The 18,486-nt window shown below is 42.3% G+C and overlaps 1 protein-coding gene across 3 annotated transcripts in view; it reads left to right on the forward strand.

Moving 5' to 3' along the window:
- The first annotated feature begins 4,662 nt into the window (after window positions 1-4,662).
- Ets98b (DNA-binding protein Ets98B) overlaps window positions 4,663-18,486 on the forward strand; it is an 82,884-nt gene continuing 69,060 nt past the window's right edge. For all 3 annotated transcript variants that reach the window (XM_076894348.1, XM_076894347.1, XM_076894346.1), the window contains exon 1: window positions 4,663-4,935. In XM_076894348.1, coding sequence (XP_076750463.1) covers window positions 4,900-4,935 — 36 coding nt within the window. In that variant the 5' untranslated portion in view covers window positions 4,663-4,899. The remainder of the gene's footprint in view (window positions 4,936-18,486) is intronic.

Raw genomic sequence — 18,486 nt, forward strand, 5'->3', positions numbered from 1 at the left:
TATTTTCTGCCCGCGCTGCTACGATTCTCACACGATCCTCTCCCGCGGAACCGGCCGCGGCAAAACAGACCCGCGCGACGGACCAGACTGTTTCCACTGAATCAAGCTCCCCCGATTTCCGTTCCGCTGACGCAATTCTGCTTATCCAATCAGACGAACCGCGCGACGGTTACGAACAGGATGATCGTTGCTAAAAGATGAAATAACCGGTTCCTTTGTTCCGCCGCGTTTGCGGAGCCGCGAGAAGAAATTGCGTTTCGCGTGCTCGTTGCATTGTCGCAAATATTGAAAACAATTTCAATACGAAATAAACTGGGAAAGTTGTAGAAGGATTGGATGAGACTTAATATTCCTATGTTCGAAATAACATCTGTAACAAATGATTTACAAATCATTCGTATCGATTACTTTTTTATTTTCTAAACATAGCGCAAATTGTATTAAAGTTTCTTTGAAATTTTATTCATACTCGTAATCTTCCGAGTCATCGTTAGAATTTTTGCTGTCATAAATTATACGTCTTTATGGTCGCTGGTTTTACATTGTAAAATATGTTCGATCTACTTCTGCATATTGCTCGTGCGATTTTCATAAAAAAAAAAGGTTTCGCGTTGTTTGCGCATCGTCTCGTAACTATAACTCTGGGTGGTGTTACTTAACACGGACAAATTGGCGCGAATCGCAACGGAGTGAAAATAGGAAGCCACAGTTACGATATAAATAAGACGTTAGGAAGGAAAGCGCGTTTATATGTCAGAATTTACGTCGATGAACGTAAAACGATTTTTTTTTTTCGAACAAGTGCAAAGGAATTAATTTCCCAGCCGGATACGGACTTTCGCAACGGGGAAAGACCGATTCGAGCGCGGCCAACTGGTAGAGACCTGTTCGTTAGCCCGTGAACGATTCTACAATAACGCTCAAAGTGTTTTTATTGGGTAATAAGAGCCATTGAAATCGATAGATCAATAGAGCGGTAAAATTTATCATCTCACTCCCGTACGTATCTCCTTTATTTGCATAAGAATTTTTTCCACGGTCATAGTGGATTCGCGTCGATCAAAGCACGAGAACGATTGTGTATGGCCCTACAAATTACTCGGTTCTACCATTCGGACAATTTATGATCTATGCTTCCTCAAACTTGAGTATCAATTTGTTAAATAATTGCTGGCTTCTTTAAATAATAAAATTATCGCGTAAGGGTAATTCATAATTTTATTGCGTGGGAGTCGAACGCGTTTGAAATTATGAAATGTTAATTAAACTACTTTTAAGCTGTCAGATACTACACATTGTTATTGCTGGCAAAGAAACTGTAACAGAATACAATAGTCTACAGTATTTTATTTCTTCCCGTGTAGGCGCATTGCAGTCGCCGGTGCTGTAATTAATGTCCTTATTTAAATTGGAGATTTATTTCAACAAAAATCATTCCTATATATATATATCAATTTCAATCTCCATATTGCATCCATCTACTATCTAACCATGTAATTAGATAACCAATCATACATACGTTAGATTTATTTATCAGGATGTTTGCGGTTTTCTCGAATAAATAATCAAGGAACGCGTACTCTGTACATAAGTAAGTGACTCACGTAACGTTGCGCAGGTTATTCGTGAATCATTTAGCAAAAAGTCAGAAAATGTTCGACCTGAAGAAAAGAATTGAAAGAGGAAAAAAGAGGAACGAACGCTAATTTTTTCAAACGATCAGCTTAACCGCACGGTTTACCGCGTAAGATTCGTTCGTTCGTAACTTTTTTCTTGTCTTTTTTTTTTGAGACAGCGGTAATACGAATTAACATATGTGACGCACGTGGATGTAAAAACTCACGGTGATTGTTGCCTCATGATTGATCGTTTCCTTTAATCAACGCTACACTGCTAACGATACAATTAAGAGTAAATTTGCACGCTGGAAGACAGCCGTGTTTTCAACGATTAAAAGCGTGGCGGTAATCCACGGTTTCCGTTACCGTTTCGGCACAGAAAACGTTAAAAAGACTTAAAGAGTTTCCTACCACCGATCGGATTAGTCAGCGTTCGCATGATCTGTATAGCGATGCGAGCTGGCACGCGCTTTTGCTTCTGTTGACACGAAACATCCCAAGTATCCTGAGCATTCCTTGTTTTGTAGGTGCGCATGTATCGCGTAATGATAGAGACGACGTCATGACGCGTATCTTGTAAAATCATTTTTCATGAGATTCACCGTGGGATCGAATCAATCTTTTTCATTCCTCGTGAGTTACGACTGTCGTGCCGCGGTAATATTAATCCTCGTAGAATTTCATTCGTCTTAACCAAGAGTCGATCAAAAGCTTGATAACACCTTAGAAAGAATAAATAATTTTTCAATTGCTCTCGATAATGAATATTTATTATCGCCTTGCGAGCACGCTTGTGCAATTCTGGTGAATTTAAAACGCGTGCAAAACATACAGAATGCGCGCAAGACGGTAAATATAAACAAGTTTAGTCATTATAGCATTTACGAGATGAGAAGTTCCATTTCTTCGATCGCATTTGTAACTATTTGACGTTATTACGTAAACGTCGGCAGTCTATCAATCACTCGAGCGATATTGCGCAACGGAGACTCTAATGTCACAATTTTTCAAATCGCATGCACATACTTTCCGAACAATTTCTTCCACTTTCGATGGTCGCTTTACTCGGCGCGTACGAGCGCTTCTTATTAACCGCAGCATCATGTAACCTACGCGCTACACGGTATACCATTAAACGAGCCAGCAATTTCCGGTTTTTCGCAGACGGCTTAATCTTTGGAAAGTTTTACGTCAGAGCCGGAAAGGCTCTGGCCTGGAATCCGTTTCACAATCCTCCGTAGCGGCGCGGCGCCATCGTCCTGCATCGCCATAAGTCAGAAAGGGCCATTGTGTCCACTTTTCCTCCATAAACCGTGTCGCGGATCTAATCGCCGACTAATCGCCCACGCAAATACCTGCGTGCTCTCGCGCGGATCGTTAGAGTGCGTTTCCAAGGAGCCCGCTACGCGTGTACCGGGATATTTACTGTCGGATCAAGGCTGGTAGCGGATTCTACGCTGCCGTCCCGTTCAAGAATGCCGTAACAAAGCTTTTCATCGGCTATTTTCGCTCCTTACGATAACATCTCTCGATTTCTTTTTTTTTCCACCGTTTTTTCCCTGCGTTTTACATCGCGAACGTGCGGATCGTTTCCGTATTATGGCGACCGTATAAACGCGCGCCATTCGTTTCGATCGATCGCGTGCTTTTCCATCGTATCCATCTTGTATTAAGGGTATCGTTTCGCGCAAAGTTTATTAGTCTCTCATGGGACATATTCTAAGATTTCTCTCGAAATTATTTAGAAAATTTCGCTGTAAATTTTGTCTTGATTTTAATTTATCGTATTCGAGTCTAGATTTCGAAGTGGATTGTATTATTGGAAGAATTATCGTAGACCTGTTCGTTGTTTCTAATCCAGTGGTACTATAGAGACGTCATCGTTACTCACGCAGTGATACTGAAAATCTGTAGGAGTGTGTTGGCTATAAGCAAGACAATTTCTTTAGAAAGTGTATAACTAAATGGAGAAATCGTGGTATTTTGTAAAACGTAGCAAAACGAAACATTGAGGGACAGTAAATATTTTACAAAATTCGAATCCTCTATAAATAATTGGCAAAGGACACGATTTATTGCGTTACGGGATACATCTCAAAGATGCATTAATTGGAATACAATTTATGGTTAATTGAAATGGAAACATGCAGCAATAAATAATACAGATGTACATAGACAGTGTCGTACAATTTCAAACTAAATTCCATCGATTCGTCTTCAAAATTTATCGTCCATACAGTTGACGAAACGATTAAAGAATAATTTCAAAAGCAACAAAATTAAAATTAAACGCTAATTGTAAATCGTTAAGCAAATTACGCGGTGGTCGTGTATCATCGGTAAAAACGGAGAGGACCGTGCGCATGCGCGCGGCTCGTTAGTAGGTCGCGTCAACGGCTTGAACGAACTCGTGCCGCGACTCTCGTTCCGAACAGTCGCAGAAAGGTGACTCGAGACACACGACGCGCATAAATCGTCCACGATCGACGGAAGAAACCATCGTCCGTCGAAACTAAGCCAGAGTGCCGGTTCAATCCCGCGCGAGTGTCGTTCGCAAAAGCCTCCGAATCGAGTGATTCGTGGATCGACGCGGCTCGAGGAGAACACGTGAGAACGCGTCGAATCTGTGCGCCGGTTACGGATTCGCGAGGTAATCGCGAGGTTCGTACGGGTTCGAAGGGATGGAATATCGAGGGGTGGGAGGAGGAGGAAGCTTTCGAAGGTAATCGTTGGTGTGGATCCAGAGGAATATATCGGAAGGTGTTGTCAGTGCGCAAGGATCGTCGCATCGGTAGTTTTCGCGAGGAAGCCGCGCGATAGTAGGTCGAGACAGCGCTCGGCTAAGCTCGGCTACGGTCGGCTACGGTCGGCACGCTCGAATTCGAAGTTGGTTCGCGGCGACCGCGCGCTCAGTCAGTCAGTCGCACGCGGCAAACGAAGGCCTCGAGAACTCGAGGGAGGTTCGACGACGCGCGAGAAAAGCAGCTACGAAAACGAGACCGTAAGCGGGAAGCAGAGACACGGGGACACTGGACGAAAGGTGAAGGGGAGAAACGATTAAGTGACTCGTTGGAAACGAAACACGGGGTTTTGAGAGGACGACACCGCGGGATCTTGCGTCGCGCGTTGCATCCACGTGAAGACTGGAGCCACTCTAGGGAGTGAGTCGATCTCTCTTCTCGATTCGAGAGATCGACTGTCATCCTTCGAGCCGACGCCGTCAGGCAGACGAAGGAGAGATTGTCAAAAGTGTGATAGAGCACGGAGGCGCAGAAACGAAATGGTGTACGGAGGAGGCTTCGACATGGTGGAAACGGTGAGTCCCTTGTTTTTGTTTATATTCCGCGAGCAATAAAATACCGCATTGCGCGGGGAATAACAACTAGCGTAACCGTGGTTGTGTCGTACCGTTGCGTTCTTTCGACGTCGAAGTATTTCTGGTCGGGTCTCTTCTGCTTTTTAACTTAAGCTTGCGTAAAATGATGTCATACGCCATTTGCAGATTATTTCTTACTTCATTGGTAGACGCGAACGTAACGCTGATTTCCTAACAAAGAAATATGTGCTATTATGTTAATGGTTAACGATGGAATGCGACCATTGTCATATTTCATATAATAATGTTGCATACGGGTGTAGATTCTATGCTTTCAAAGTTATTTGAGAAAAGAACTTGTATAAGAACTGATTCTTCAGGTATCGTGTTCTGAGACATACGCAATAGCACGTAAAGAATTGGCGCGAAAACTGTCGCCATTCAAACGTATGTTACGCGCGACACGAATATTATTCCCATTAGATGGAATTTATAATATGCATTGCTAAAGTAGTCAACGCTGTGCATATTAAAAACACTATTTCCTTAAGATATTGATATTTTTATTAAATACGTTACACAAATACGACAGATATATTTTAACTTAAATATTGTTGCAGATAGTAGTTGAACTAGGTAATAATTTCGACTTACAATTTCATTGCACAATACCTTGTACCCTACGTATGTTATTTATTAACCCCCTACGTATGTTCCCGCCAAAATGATTATTCCCGTGTAAATCTGTAGAAATGCGTGAACAATGAATTAGCGAATTGAACGCGACTTTTAATGGCAGTCTTGAGAAAACTGTAAACTCTCGAGATAAAAGTTATTTGCACGCCAGGCGCACGTACGTAAAGGCAATTAGAATTAATTTGACCCGAGTCGCTCGAGAGGCAACGGGTGTTTTACAAGTGAAATGCCGTATTCCGAGCCTGGTGGTTGACGATAATGAGCAAAAACGATGGTCACATCGTCAACCAGGACCCGGATAATTTTTCCGGGACGATTAAAGTTGTGTACACGTAGCGGCGCGCGTAGCATCTGTCCTTTCGTTAGTCACCTCTAAAATCGCGCTCTCCTCGCTACGTATTTGCAAATAAGCGAGATAAATTTATCTGGCTTGAATATCTATGCCGATGGATAACAGGCTGAATTCTAGGAAACATCTTGCATAATATTTTTGTCCCGCTAGGTACGTTTTCGCGTTCATCAGGTGTGCGTAAATGCCTTATACGTATGGCAGACGCGCGTAACTTTTTTCGAAATATGCGTATACAGTGTACGATGGAATCGCGTTGGTTTTATACTTGTGTAATCGTTATTTCGCACGATCTGTTAAATAAGAGTCGATATTACATCGTTGCAAATATTTTTCATCTTTTCTTTTCGGATGAACTTTGGTTAAAGTTAATAAGTTTCCGGTGAAATTGGAAAATGTATTTCTACAAAGCAGCTGGCATAATTTTTACACTCGATGCCACGAGTATTCTTGTGTTCATCCAGGTGTATGTAAATGTCTGATAAAGAACGCATGAATATTTTATAACTTCGCAAACTAATTTGTAACGAATAATGCTTAAGTTCCTAATAAAAATCCTGGCTTCGATCACATTATTCCTATAAATCTAAATGTTCAATATTCATTCTTTTCACTTTGTTTCTCATACAATTAAAAATCGTATAGATTTTTAAAAGTGATTGTAGCAATACCTAATTAGATCAACCACCGATTATTCTTAGAACTTCTTCAATTTTAGATAACCATATGTTTCATGATGCAATCGAGGAATGAATTTCATTTTATTAGACAGCATAATTCATCGCACAACATTATTATCGTAAACCGCTTACATTCGCGAAACTAAATTACAGAGAACATAAGATGAGATATTACAATGATAAGCATATTCATGAAAATATTGAAGCTAATTAATTCGTCTGTTTTGAGATATTGCTCGAATGTCCAATGCGTTTCAAAAATCTTATTCCGCTTATGCAGAGTTTTCGTTCGAACGTAACGTATCGTACGGCTTTTTAAATTGTATGGTAACGAGCACCAATTTGTACCAGTCGGAACGGACACGCTTCTTCCACGATTCAATCGAGGTTACGTGGATGATTGAAATTATTCGAGTCTCTTATCTTCCCCGTGGATCGATGGAAACGCAGTTTCGTTGTTACGAACGCATTGTCCCAGTTTGTTTAAGTAGATACGGCACTGTCGTAGAAAGACACAAACAGTCGGAGACGGTCGCGCGGAAGGCTAACTTTCGAATCTACTACCACTAAACTGTCGGTAGTCAGGTACGAGAAATTCACTCGGCTGGTACGTAATGGAAAATTTTGCAGTAAAAACGGAAGCGAAACGGGTCGTTTCTTCGTCCCGAAATTTCACATAGGGGGATGCGTCTTCGTTCTCGCGATAATCGCTAATCGTAGGTAATTATCGTATAAGACACCGATAACGATACAAAACAGCAGAGTTGAATTTACTATTTTCCTTTTCTAGCCATCAGAGATACATGTCTCTGCTAAAAATATCAATAATTGACCAATCATATCGCTTTGTACTTATTTCTTCGACACTCTCACCGTATTGGAGCAACTGGTGTTCCACATAAAAGCGGATACTGTGTTGCACAAGATATTAATACACATTAAACAGTTCCTTAAAATAATTAGATAAAAATTGTTGCTTTCAATGTCTGTGACATGAAACAGTTTTTATACGATGTCGCACGCGAGATAAGGCACTTGAGACTCGATAGAAGAGAACGATGACAGAATCGAGTTCTTTTCATCCGGTCTCCTCTTCGTTGCACATCGCGTACAGTGGCTGACGTAAAAATTATTCGTCCGCTCGTAAATACCAGACGGCCAAACGGCCGTGAATTTCGCTTTCGCGAGACATTTTTACCCCCGCGCGTAAAAGAAGTAATTGTTGTTCTTCTTTGGATTTCTTCCTCGTGCCGCGGATAACTGTTCACGTGCAGCGGGAAACCGATACGTTCGACCTATTTCTATTTTACAATTCACTGCACGGCGCTCATAGGAAATTTATATCGCTTCTGTATCACGGACAATTGAACAGCTGAGTGAAACGGGGATACAGCTCTGGAAATATTGAAAATACCTTGCCATCTTTAATCAGCGATCACTGATTAGCCAATCGTATGGTTTATTCACGTATTTTGGGATAGATACGATTGCTCGCTACTATGGTATTATAATTAGCTTAATAGTAGCTTGTTCGATGTCAGTTGATTTATTTGGATAGTTTTCGTTATTTTTTTTCGCTACTAATTATAGAGGACAGCTGCGTACTTGCGTTTCTCTGGCAAGTAGAGTACCTACTTCCTTCGTTCGGTATATCATTTCGCGTTCGGATTCGTTTAATCGCGTTTCTCAAACGTTCTCCTTTTTCTATCGCGTCGAATGGTTAAATAGTTAATAGGTACGTTCTGTAATAGAATTATTTATTCATGAAAGAACTTTATAAGACTCAACGACATGAATTTCGCATTAGCATATTCATACGCATCTAAAATGTCGCTAATCTGTACGGTCACACTTGTCCCTCGATTCACGCGTACAAATTATATTTGCCATTTTTTCTCCTTTTTTCCATTTTACCTTAGACACGCATTATCGATGTCTTTAACCTTCTTCGAAGTTTTTAATGGCTCGTCGAGCCTGAATCGTGATCTAATCTTATTAAAATAACCCCCACTTGTAGCGCACGACACCTCATTCCGTGTTCAATGTTTGCACTCGATTGATCATTGGTAAAGTTAGCATGGAAATACCAGGAATAATTAAGTATCACTAGCCTACCCGTCGAATGGTTCTTTTTTATCGCATGCAAACTTCGTCGTTGATGCGATTACGTTATTATTTATACATTTACACATTAATATTCAATAAGAACACATTTAGCGTCGATCTATTTTAGCTGCATGCTTGATAATGACGTTGGTACGAGTTATTTATTTTCGTGCAATTCCCTAAGCGTAGCATTTTTCTAACTGGTTACACTATTATTATCTAATTCGACAGTTGCACGCATATACGTGCGCGTTACACATTTAACGGATACGTTCGGTCATCTCCATGGCCTTCTTAAAAGTTTCCAACGTATTTATTTCCAAGTGTGCACAATAACGATAATTATATTTTATTGTGCCCATAAAATTAGTCGCAAGCCAGCAATAATATAATATATCTCGTTCGTTTCAATTTTTCAAAAATTTACATGCTTTTATGATTCACGCGGCCTTCGTTCGATACCTTTCATTTAAACTCTGCGTTTATAAATTGTAGGACCCTGAATTCGACAAACAGTTTAATTCTTTTTCCTTTTTTTCAATTAATACAATTTCGCATACGCGTTCGATAATCTATAAAAGGCGAATATAAATACGAAATCTAACGAAGCACGAAAGCCATCTTCTTAATTAAAATAACAGTAACCAATTCTATTCATTCGTAGATTATTAGAAAATTCAATGAAACACGAAAAGCACAGAAACGAGTTCGTTTCCACGATATTTTATTTTATCCAAGTAATATGTTGCTTGTAAAAATTCCACATATGAACGATTACAAACACAGTTAATTGCGATGCGTCAAAATTTCAAGCCAAAGATAATCGGTTTTGGAATTAGACGAGCCTAGAATTCTATGCTACTAAAATAGACAGCCTTGTTCGTTACCAGCAAAAATTACGTATATTCCAATGGCTCTTGTTTCACTCTAAATTGATACGTATGATACCTACTGCTTTAACCACTTGGTTGCAATTCAGTCAACGACTACGAGACCCACGAGCGTGTACTTAATTAACCGAAGAAAATCTTTATAAACACGCTAATTGAACCGAGTGTTTTTCATTCGTTTCCACTATAACAGTACGCGAACGTACGTTTAATTATTGAAAATGAATCGTAACGAAAATAAAAAGGATCAACTCGCAAATGGAGCAAGTACGACTCGCTTTCGTTCCAAGCTATCCGTCACGCGCAAGAAACGTAGCCGCTGCTCCAACTCGAGTGCTCGCGGTTTATATATCGAACTCGTTGCACCTTAAACGATTCTAAAACCACGCTGCGCACCCCTCTCAACTGCATCGCGTACGCGCGGACAAAAATCGACACGGAATCTCTTCGTCCGTAAAGTAAGATTCTCGAAACTCGAGGAACGCGTGGCCATCGAGGATCGTAAATCTCATTGTCGTTGATAGGGGACGGTGGAGAACAAGCCGGACGGTCGCGAGCGTACTTCTCTCGCGGCTGACCGCGTAAACAGGGTGTAATTAAAAAATCTCGCTAGCCGGTCTTTGTGTCGGCCGTTACATATAGTTGATGTCCTTGCCGAGGCAATTCGAAATCCTGTCCCGGTCTCGCATTAGCGAGGGCGTGGTTGGTCGTTCGTTCCTGGTCCGAGGATAGCAGCCTCGTAGTAATTGCACCGGACTCGTTTCCACGACGCGACTTTCGCGGATTCGCGTACCTCGCCTCTTTCTCTGCTCGCTCGCACGTATCCACGTCCCGTTTCGACGGCTGACGAGTGTCGCGGACACCCAGGGCTTCCTCGTACCCTCGAGACGCCGGATGCGCCCGTTCGCTGAACGTTTCAGCGCCGCTTGGAATGCCGCGTAATGGGTAACGATATCGTCTACGTAGGATACGCGGGTTCGAAACGTTAGGAGCCGTTTGTTATATAACTGGACTCGCGAGATCGTAATTACGATCCCGCGCGCGCGCGCACGCGCCAGGGGAGTACCGTTGCGGGGACGCGCGGGTCGAAGAGGGAAAATCGCGGTGTTTTATTAATAGAATTCTCCTGGGCCGTATCGATAAACGATAGAATCGGAGTCCTTGAACGAGTCGCACGTAGCTGAGCGTGACCGAATTCGAATGGCGGTTCGAACGATATTCGATCGCGAGCGGACGTCGCGGGGTGGTTTTACGAGGATCGTTAACGTTTCCGAGGGTGGTTCGCAAAAAGCGCGATGATTGCTTGCCAGGCTTCGAGGCGACTTTTCTTTCTTTTGGCTTTTTCTCTTTTCCTTCTGCGGCTGGTTCTTTACGGCGCACGCGTTTACGCTCTCGATGCAGTTCGAGAGACAATTGCAAAGTAATGTAGACGAGGAGAGATAAATGTCAGCGATGAAAGAAGTATGCACCGGGTTCTCTCGTGGTATTCGAGTGACGTCAAAAGGTCGATTCGTCGAACCGTGGGTATAGCTGCACGGGTGATTATAATTCGGTTCGCCGGTTTCGCTGTTACCGCAAATCCACAAGGGATACTTCTCAGTCGATCTTAATCGGATTATTAAACATATTCAATGGCTCGGGAATTAAAATCGGCGATTGCTGGTAGAACGTACGGTGAAATGAAGCCAATTAATATGCAATAGAGATACTTACGAGAACAGTAGAAAGACTAGAGCATTTAAATTGATTTGTCGTACTCGGATATGATATGTAATCGAGCATAATTCCTATTGCAATTATCCGTTTAGCCAATTATTTTTCATATGTAAACACAAGGTTTTATCTAGCGAACACACATTTCCTTTCCACGAGCAGTAATAATTTCTCATTTACACGTGTCATATAACACTTATTCCTTGCGCCAATGAAGGCGATCGTTAAAACCTCTTGTTAAAATTGATCCCTCGCGTTTTGAAACGCGCAATACCGTCCGAGAACGGCGTGGCGCGTTGAAACTCGACGAAAAAAGAGAATGAAACAGCAAAAAAGAGGAGAAATACTTATTATATCCACGACGATGGCAAGAACGAAGGACCGACTCAATTCTTGCCCGCGGACTCATTGTTTCATTCGTTTCTGGTAGCCGAGAAAGAGTCAGGCGGTGGTGACCTTCTCGACTTTCCTGGAACAGCGCCGCGTTTTTCTCGTTTCGCCCTTTCGCCCGTTCTTCACCCTTCCTTCGCGCGGCTTCGGGGCCACGCGGACCAAAGAATTCGCCGGTATTATTCCGGCGCAAAAATGTTTAAATGCTCGGACGGTGCCTTTTCCACGCGCGTTACTCAGTGCCTGCCCACCCCCTTTGTTCTCCAACCTGAACGGCTGGCGAACTTTTCACTCGAACTGCACGGATTTACACGCGCACGGCACAATACACCGATCATTCGGACGTCCGCCGAACAATGCCGATTTACATAAGCGAGATTTGTCGATTTTTCGTTCCACGACCACCGGACACGTCGATGCACGCCGACGTGTATGCACGTGCAACATTGTTCGAGAGCTCGAATACACTTGTTGCGTTTGTCGTTTCGAAATAATCGCGATTAGAACCAGCTTTAGACTCCACGAATTGATACGTTAAATATCGCGTGAGTTAGGAACTATGCGATCATTTTTTACGGGAGAAAACATTTTTTTATATTTTTTTTTAATTATACAGAGTGAATGGAAAATTGTGAAATTAAAAGTAAGTTGAAAATATAGAATGTATATACAGTTTGAAGGAATTTGGCACTTGTGTAGAATATTGGAGTATTATTAAGAACAGTAGGTGTTTTATGACTTCCGAATAGATTTTCACGTTGTAGAAAAAGGTATAGCGGAAACGCGTCGACGTCGAATCGAGAATATACCGCGTAGTCGTTCAATATTTAATAATACCAGTGTTTAGTTCTGCTTGGAATCGCGTACTTGAGAGATAAACGCTGACGGGGATCGTTTCGATGGTTGTTGTCATCGAACAGCCTGTAATCGCGTGGAGGAACAGCGTGTACCTTGGAATTATATCATTCCGATCCGAGAAAGTAATGCTCGCGGCTTTGCATCCATCCTCGACTTCAGGTTTGCATCCTCGATTGCTTAGTTACGCGTCGACCTAAATCGAGCTGTTTTTATTTCAATGGCGTTCAACAAAACATTTGAGGACAAACGTTTTATTTCTTCTCAAATCTATCGCGTTACATAGTTTACTTGTAAATTTATAAATGATTTTTTCAAACAAGTAATTAGCGACTGATCAGCCGTGTACTTCATGCATGACTAATATTACTTTCATTTCTATTTTCGTTCGTTTTCTCTTATTGCAGCTATAGTGTCTGAAACGATAGACACACGCATATGTTAATATCTTAATAACTAACGAAATATATTAATTTTCAACATTTTTTTTATAAATATAAATATTGTTTAATATACCACGTGCTTAATGAAGATTTGTACAAGTTCAATTCTAGTCGGTTCGATCGTTGAAATGAAATTTTGCGTTTCAAAATTGCCACATAAATAATCGACATGTACTACTTGCGATATTGATGAACGATCGATTCGATCGATAAGCAAAACGACAAATCGTCTCGGCTTACGCGATATTAATAAATCGAGTCGAATGCTGGCCGAGTTTGTGGTATTGACCACATCGAAGATCAATGGCACCTCTAGACAACGATAGAAAGGTCATTTGACCAAGGCCTGAAAAGTGGTCAGGCGGGATTTAGTACGGATCTTATTTTCAGAGCTTTGACAATCGATGGTAGATAATTCGTATTTCGAAACTGGATCGCAATAGCCTTTCTAAATGCTAGACACGATTTCATTTCCCTAATTGTTCGTTTGTCCTTATTTTATAATATGTAATATATTCTATAGGCCCCATCGTTATTCAGTTATCCAACAGGTTCTCAGTTTGAAAATTACACACGTACGATGCGAGGTAATACTGAACAGAAGGTGATTGTGCGGAATTATTTAAAATTTATTGCGAAAACCTCGTTCAAATTAATTAAGTTCTACAAACTCAAACTGCTCGAGCGGAGATAATTTCAAACCAATTTACCAATCCGAATCCATTATTTACCGCACCTCAAGTACGGTTTCGCGTTTCAAGTAAATTTCATCCAACTATTCCTAGCCACGAAATATATCTCGATGCACGTGCACGAGGAGCAATAACCATAAATAACGAATAAAAATCGACGATATATCAGACATCTTACTACTCGAAGCTCGGTTACTCGAAGCATCTCAACTCGCGTACGTTCAAACACCAGAGACTTAATTACCCGAATCTTCGTCTAACTTAACCAAATTGAACCGCACTAGGATTACCTCCGAATCGTTAAAATAAAACGAACCGAAGGACTCATCCGCGCGTATAGAAGCCGCGCTCGTCTCTGCTCGCGGCGAGTCGAGTCGACGAATGAACGATCCTAATCTTCGACTGACGAATATCAATGGCATCTCTAAATACCAATAGAAAGGCCTGAAATGTGGTCGCGCGGTACCTTGCGCAACCGTTACGATCGAGCTGGGTACGAAGTGACGCTGTCGTTGCTCGCGTGTCGGCCCGCGCCGCGATCTACAACGATCTAGCCACGGCTACGATCCGGGGAGGCCGAAATCGGGGGCATTAATCAGCGTGTACGGTGCGTGCACGTGGGTGGCGAGCATTGACGCAAATCGTGGTAATGATCGCGGCGCGCGTTTTATCCAACGCGGCGTAGATAAATCGAGCGAGGCCGGCGGTTTCGACGCGTCGCGGCTCTCGAGAGCGGTCGATTTCTCGAAACGCGGTTCGCCAAAGGTCGCTCGATCGCCCCTGGCCATTTCTCGGACGCGAGAAAGTCGTGGCGACGACGACCGCGCCGGCTGCAGGCGAAAAACAGGGGACAAACGGTGGATGGAAACGGGGGAAAGAAAGCAGCGGGCAACCTGTGGGATGTGTCGGAAAAAAACGAGCCGGTTCTCACGATCCTCCGCGTGTGAAATGAAATTGAAACGCGAGTTGCATAAATGCGCGCCGCGATATTTGCCGCCGCTGGGTTTCGAAGACGCCGAGATAATGATCGGGATCAGACGGTTTCGTGGTGATTGGGTGCGCGGTAGCCATGATTGATTTATTGTTAACCCCTCGAGACCGTAATTTCGTTCGTTTGTGGGAAGTTTCTCGGTCTGCTTTGAAGGCTAGAAACTGATAATTGCTTGAAATTCATTGCGCGATGCCAGTGCAATGGCATACCAATAAAACACGCCGGTGGTGCAGTAATATATCGTAAGAATAGCAGAAGATAACAGTTTTTGAGAGGCGAGACGCGTGGATACGACTACGATGTTGTCCCTCCGAATGTATCTGACTAAGCGTAGAACAGATTCCGCCCTGATTGGATATCCCTGCTCTTGATATAATTTATGACGCGTACGCGCAATATAATTTAATTTGACCGGCGGAGTGATAATGAAGCAATCGTAAGAGGCAATTCATCTTTTACGTCAGCCGCTTAAGTGTAGGAGATTGAATAGAGTAGTAACGCACCAAGCACCAGGAAGGAAATGTATCATTATTGAAATATTTATATCGCACTCTCGATCAATATCCGAGAATTTAAAATACGTATCAGTTATTCCCGTCGAGGAACGAGATGGATCGTACGGATAATTCATCAAGTTTTGAACAGCATTTAGCGCAGCCCGGCAATCAAAATGCCTTCGACGTTGACTTCTTTTAATAAATCTGCAATTTTAATCGCCATGATATTAACGTCTTATAATTGCACGTAATGCCGCTGATTCGACTCCGATTACCAACATTTCTTTTCCTACTTCCTCCCTGTACTTAACGCGCCACGTTATTTCTTCATTACCATACATCACGGCGAGCGTTTCGAAAAATTAGCCTCAAAGATATCCAGTACGTTCAGCGTGTATCAGCGGGTGTACACCACGCCACGGTTTCGTTTGATAGACCGCAAAGTGTCCATACGACACTTGTTTATAAAACGACGCCCAAGAAGCCCGCCTCTAGAGGGTGTCCTTCGCCGTGGAATTAACACGGCCCCAACAACATCTCCGAGGAATTATTCATACAGTACCCTGTACGATATAACGAGGTCCTAATAAGCATCGCGTACACGCATGATTAATTTATGTAGCGTGCACAACGCTTGAACGAAGGGAGAGAATTGTTGAATCCTAGGAAAAGAGAAGACGCGCATGAGGGGGTGAGTTTTTGGGCTCACTCGCTAATTATTCGATCTATTGACGTCACTAGTATTATTTGAAACGATATTCTGTCTCTGAAGTGATTTTTTCGCAAATTTATGTTACCAGAGTAGTATTGTTGCGTTAAAAATTGTTAGCTTGCGATGAAGGAACGAGGATAATCGACTAGCTTGAAAATTGCGTTACAATAGTTCGTTTTATTCTAATAGTACCGTTTTACTGTGGTATTTCGATGGATTAGAAAGCACAGTCGACGTTATTGTTACGTCTCTTCCTACGTATAAATTTCCTATTTTGATTTCTTCTTTTTGATAGAGTACCGTATGTATGGTCACATTAAACGTTCCACATTTTGCGACACGGGGTGAATCAGTTACGTTCAGCTCTATTTCGCAGAGCTTACGCTAAACTTCTCGACCGTTTATTTATCGGATCTTTATCAATTCGTTTATTAAGGCGCTCGAGTGTTTGTTAAATCTGATATTCACGGCTTTGCTACATCGTCCGATGTTGTCCGTTGATGTTGCCCGTTATATCTGACCGGTTTTGCAACTTTGTGATACCACAGCGTTGCTGTATGCTGCCTTCTTGATTTAAATCTGCTACAGTGTTTGAATTTCCTTCGATTTTTGCACGCTCCTATTTCCTCGGTGCAAAATAACAAATTTAGTATAAATATTAGTATCAATTTACATTTTACGTGCAGAATATTCATCTCGAAAGTAGAAGATTTCAAAGAAGAAAAATCAAATGAAAAATGTCCATCGGAAATGCTGCAATATTTCTAAAACGTAAGTAGTCTCGAGTTGAAGTATCTCGTAGGAAAACATTCTAGCATCCGTTAAACAATAAACGTGGGGCTTTCTAAACGTTTGACGGTTAGAAAAATGCAGGATATCGCGGACACGACGTTCGAACAACTAAAGCAGACGGAATGCTTGACAAATCGGGGCGTAGGAGAGCAAGGGCTTCGCGTAGCCTCTTCTTCGTCCTGGACCAGACGAGTCCCTTAGCCCGTTGTGTCGTACGCGTGCATCCATCCGTCTGTCCGTCGAGCAAACTATGCTTTGCGTCCTCGGTAACGCGAAATTTACAGCGGCCATTACGCGCTGATATTCTTTGTCTTGTCGCTCAACCGCGTTCCTCTCCGCTCGGCTTGGTACCGCCTCTGAAATATACTTTGTTGCCGCGGCGTGGAGCGCGCGAACAACGCTTTTACCTCCCGCAGAATCTCGTCCCGAGGAACGATTTGCCGGCCTCTAATGCGAGCTCCGCGCGAACGAATCGTCGTTCGGCTGGATGCTCTTTAATAGTCGTATTACAGAAAGGGTTGCATAGCGGTCGGTGATCCGATTACGGAGCGAAACAGCGCTCTGAAATAACAGCGATTTAAGTAAATGGCGTTTTGAATAGTTGTTTCAATAGAGCAATTTAGCGGAATGTTAATTTCAGATCGTCGCTCCACTTGTGAATGTTATCTCGAAGCAGTAGCTCGTTTTCTACCATTGAAACGAGAAAGGATCGCGAGTGAGGGAAACAGTAAATAAGTGGAGGATAAGTATCTCAATTGAAGAAGAATATAAAAGGAGTATAAAAGAAGTAGTATAAATTAGACGGAAAATAAGAGAACGGATATTTCATTCGCGTTGAATCCAAATAGATTTACTTGGTATACGTAGACACGAAAGGAAGTAATATCGTAAGGTGGCATTTTATTGCGCAAAATAGTTTCAATCGACACTATTTCTACGATTTTTCTCAACCTGTCGCGAACATTCCTCAGTCCCGATAGATCACAAGTTGATTCTTCAGCGAAGTTGCGTGAAAGGTCTCTGTGTTCCCCTAGCGAACGAGCATTTTTCGTTGACCCTTACTACTGGCAACGAGTGGAAGCAGTGTCTGCTGTGGGAAGTTAGGGTCTCCAAGCAACCAATTAGCGTTTCATCTCAGAAAAAAAACTCAAGTATTTCAGCTATTAATAATTTCAACAGAAACATGTTTATTTTAAGCGCATACGCAAAAAGTATGAAATTTTTAAAGCCTCCAATTCTGACCAAAAGAGTACTAATTATTCTTGAAATTATTCTTGAAACATTTGAAAAACAAGTATTGTAATGTGACACAAACGAAACAAAAAATTTTGCAAAATTTACAAGAAAGGAAAAATAAGCCCACTGCGAGTGCTAATTTTTTTAAACAGAGTTCACACTCCTTCCAACGCGTTCATTCACGCGATATAACCCATTCAACGTGTGTCTACTGACATTGTACATAGCCGCAGAGAATAGTCGCGTTATTAATACAAGAATCGCAGGGATCAACCGCGATAAGATACCGTGTAACGCAAATAAAGTACCCCGCGATCTTTTGCGAAACGTCGCTGTTGACTCGGCTACTCCGTGACACGCTCAAGGTTCCGTCGTTTCGATCTGGACTACACCGTCGACCGAGTCTCACTTTCACCTCGTTTGTTACACGTACACCTTTTCGCGATTACACGGGATTCCCGCGGACAATTCGAGCGGAGAACGCCTCGAACGAACTCTCGTAAACGGAT

Source organism: Xylocopa sonorina, chromosome 4 (genome assembly GCF_050948175.1).
Source record: "Xylocopa sonorina isolate GNS202 chromosome 4, iyXylSono1_principal, whole genome shotgun sequence".
Lineage (NCBI taxonomy): Eukaryota > Metazoa > Arthropoda > Insecta > Hymenoptera > Apidae > Xylocopa > Xylocopa sonorina.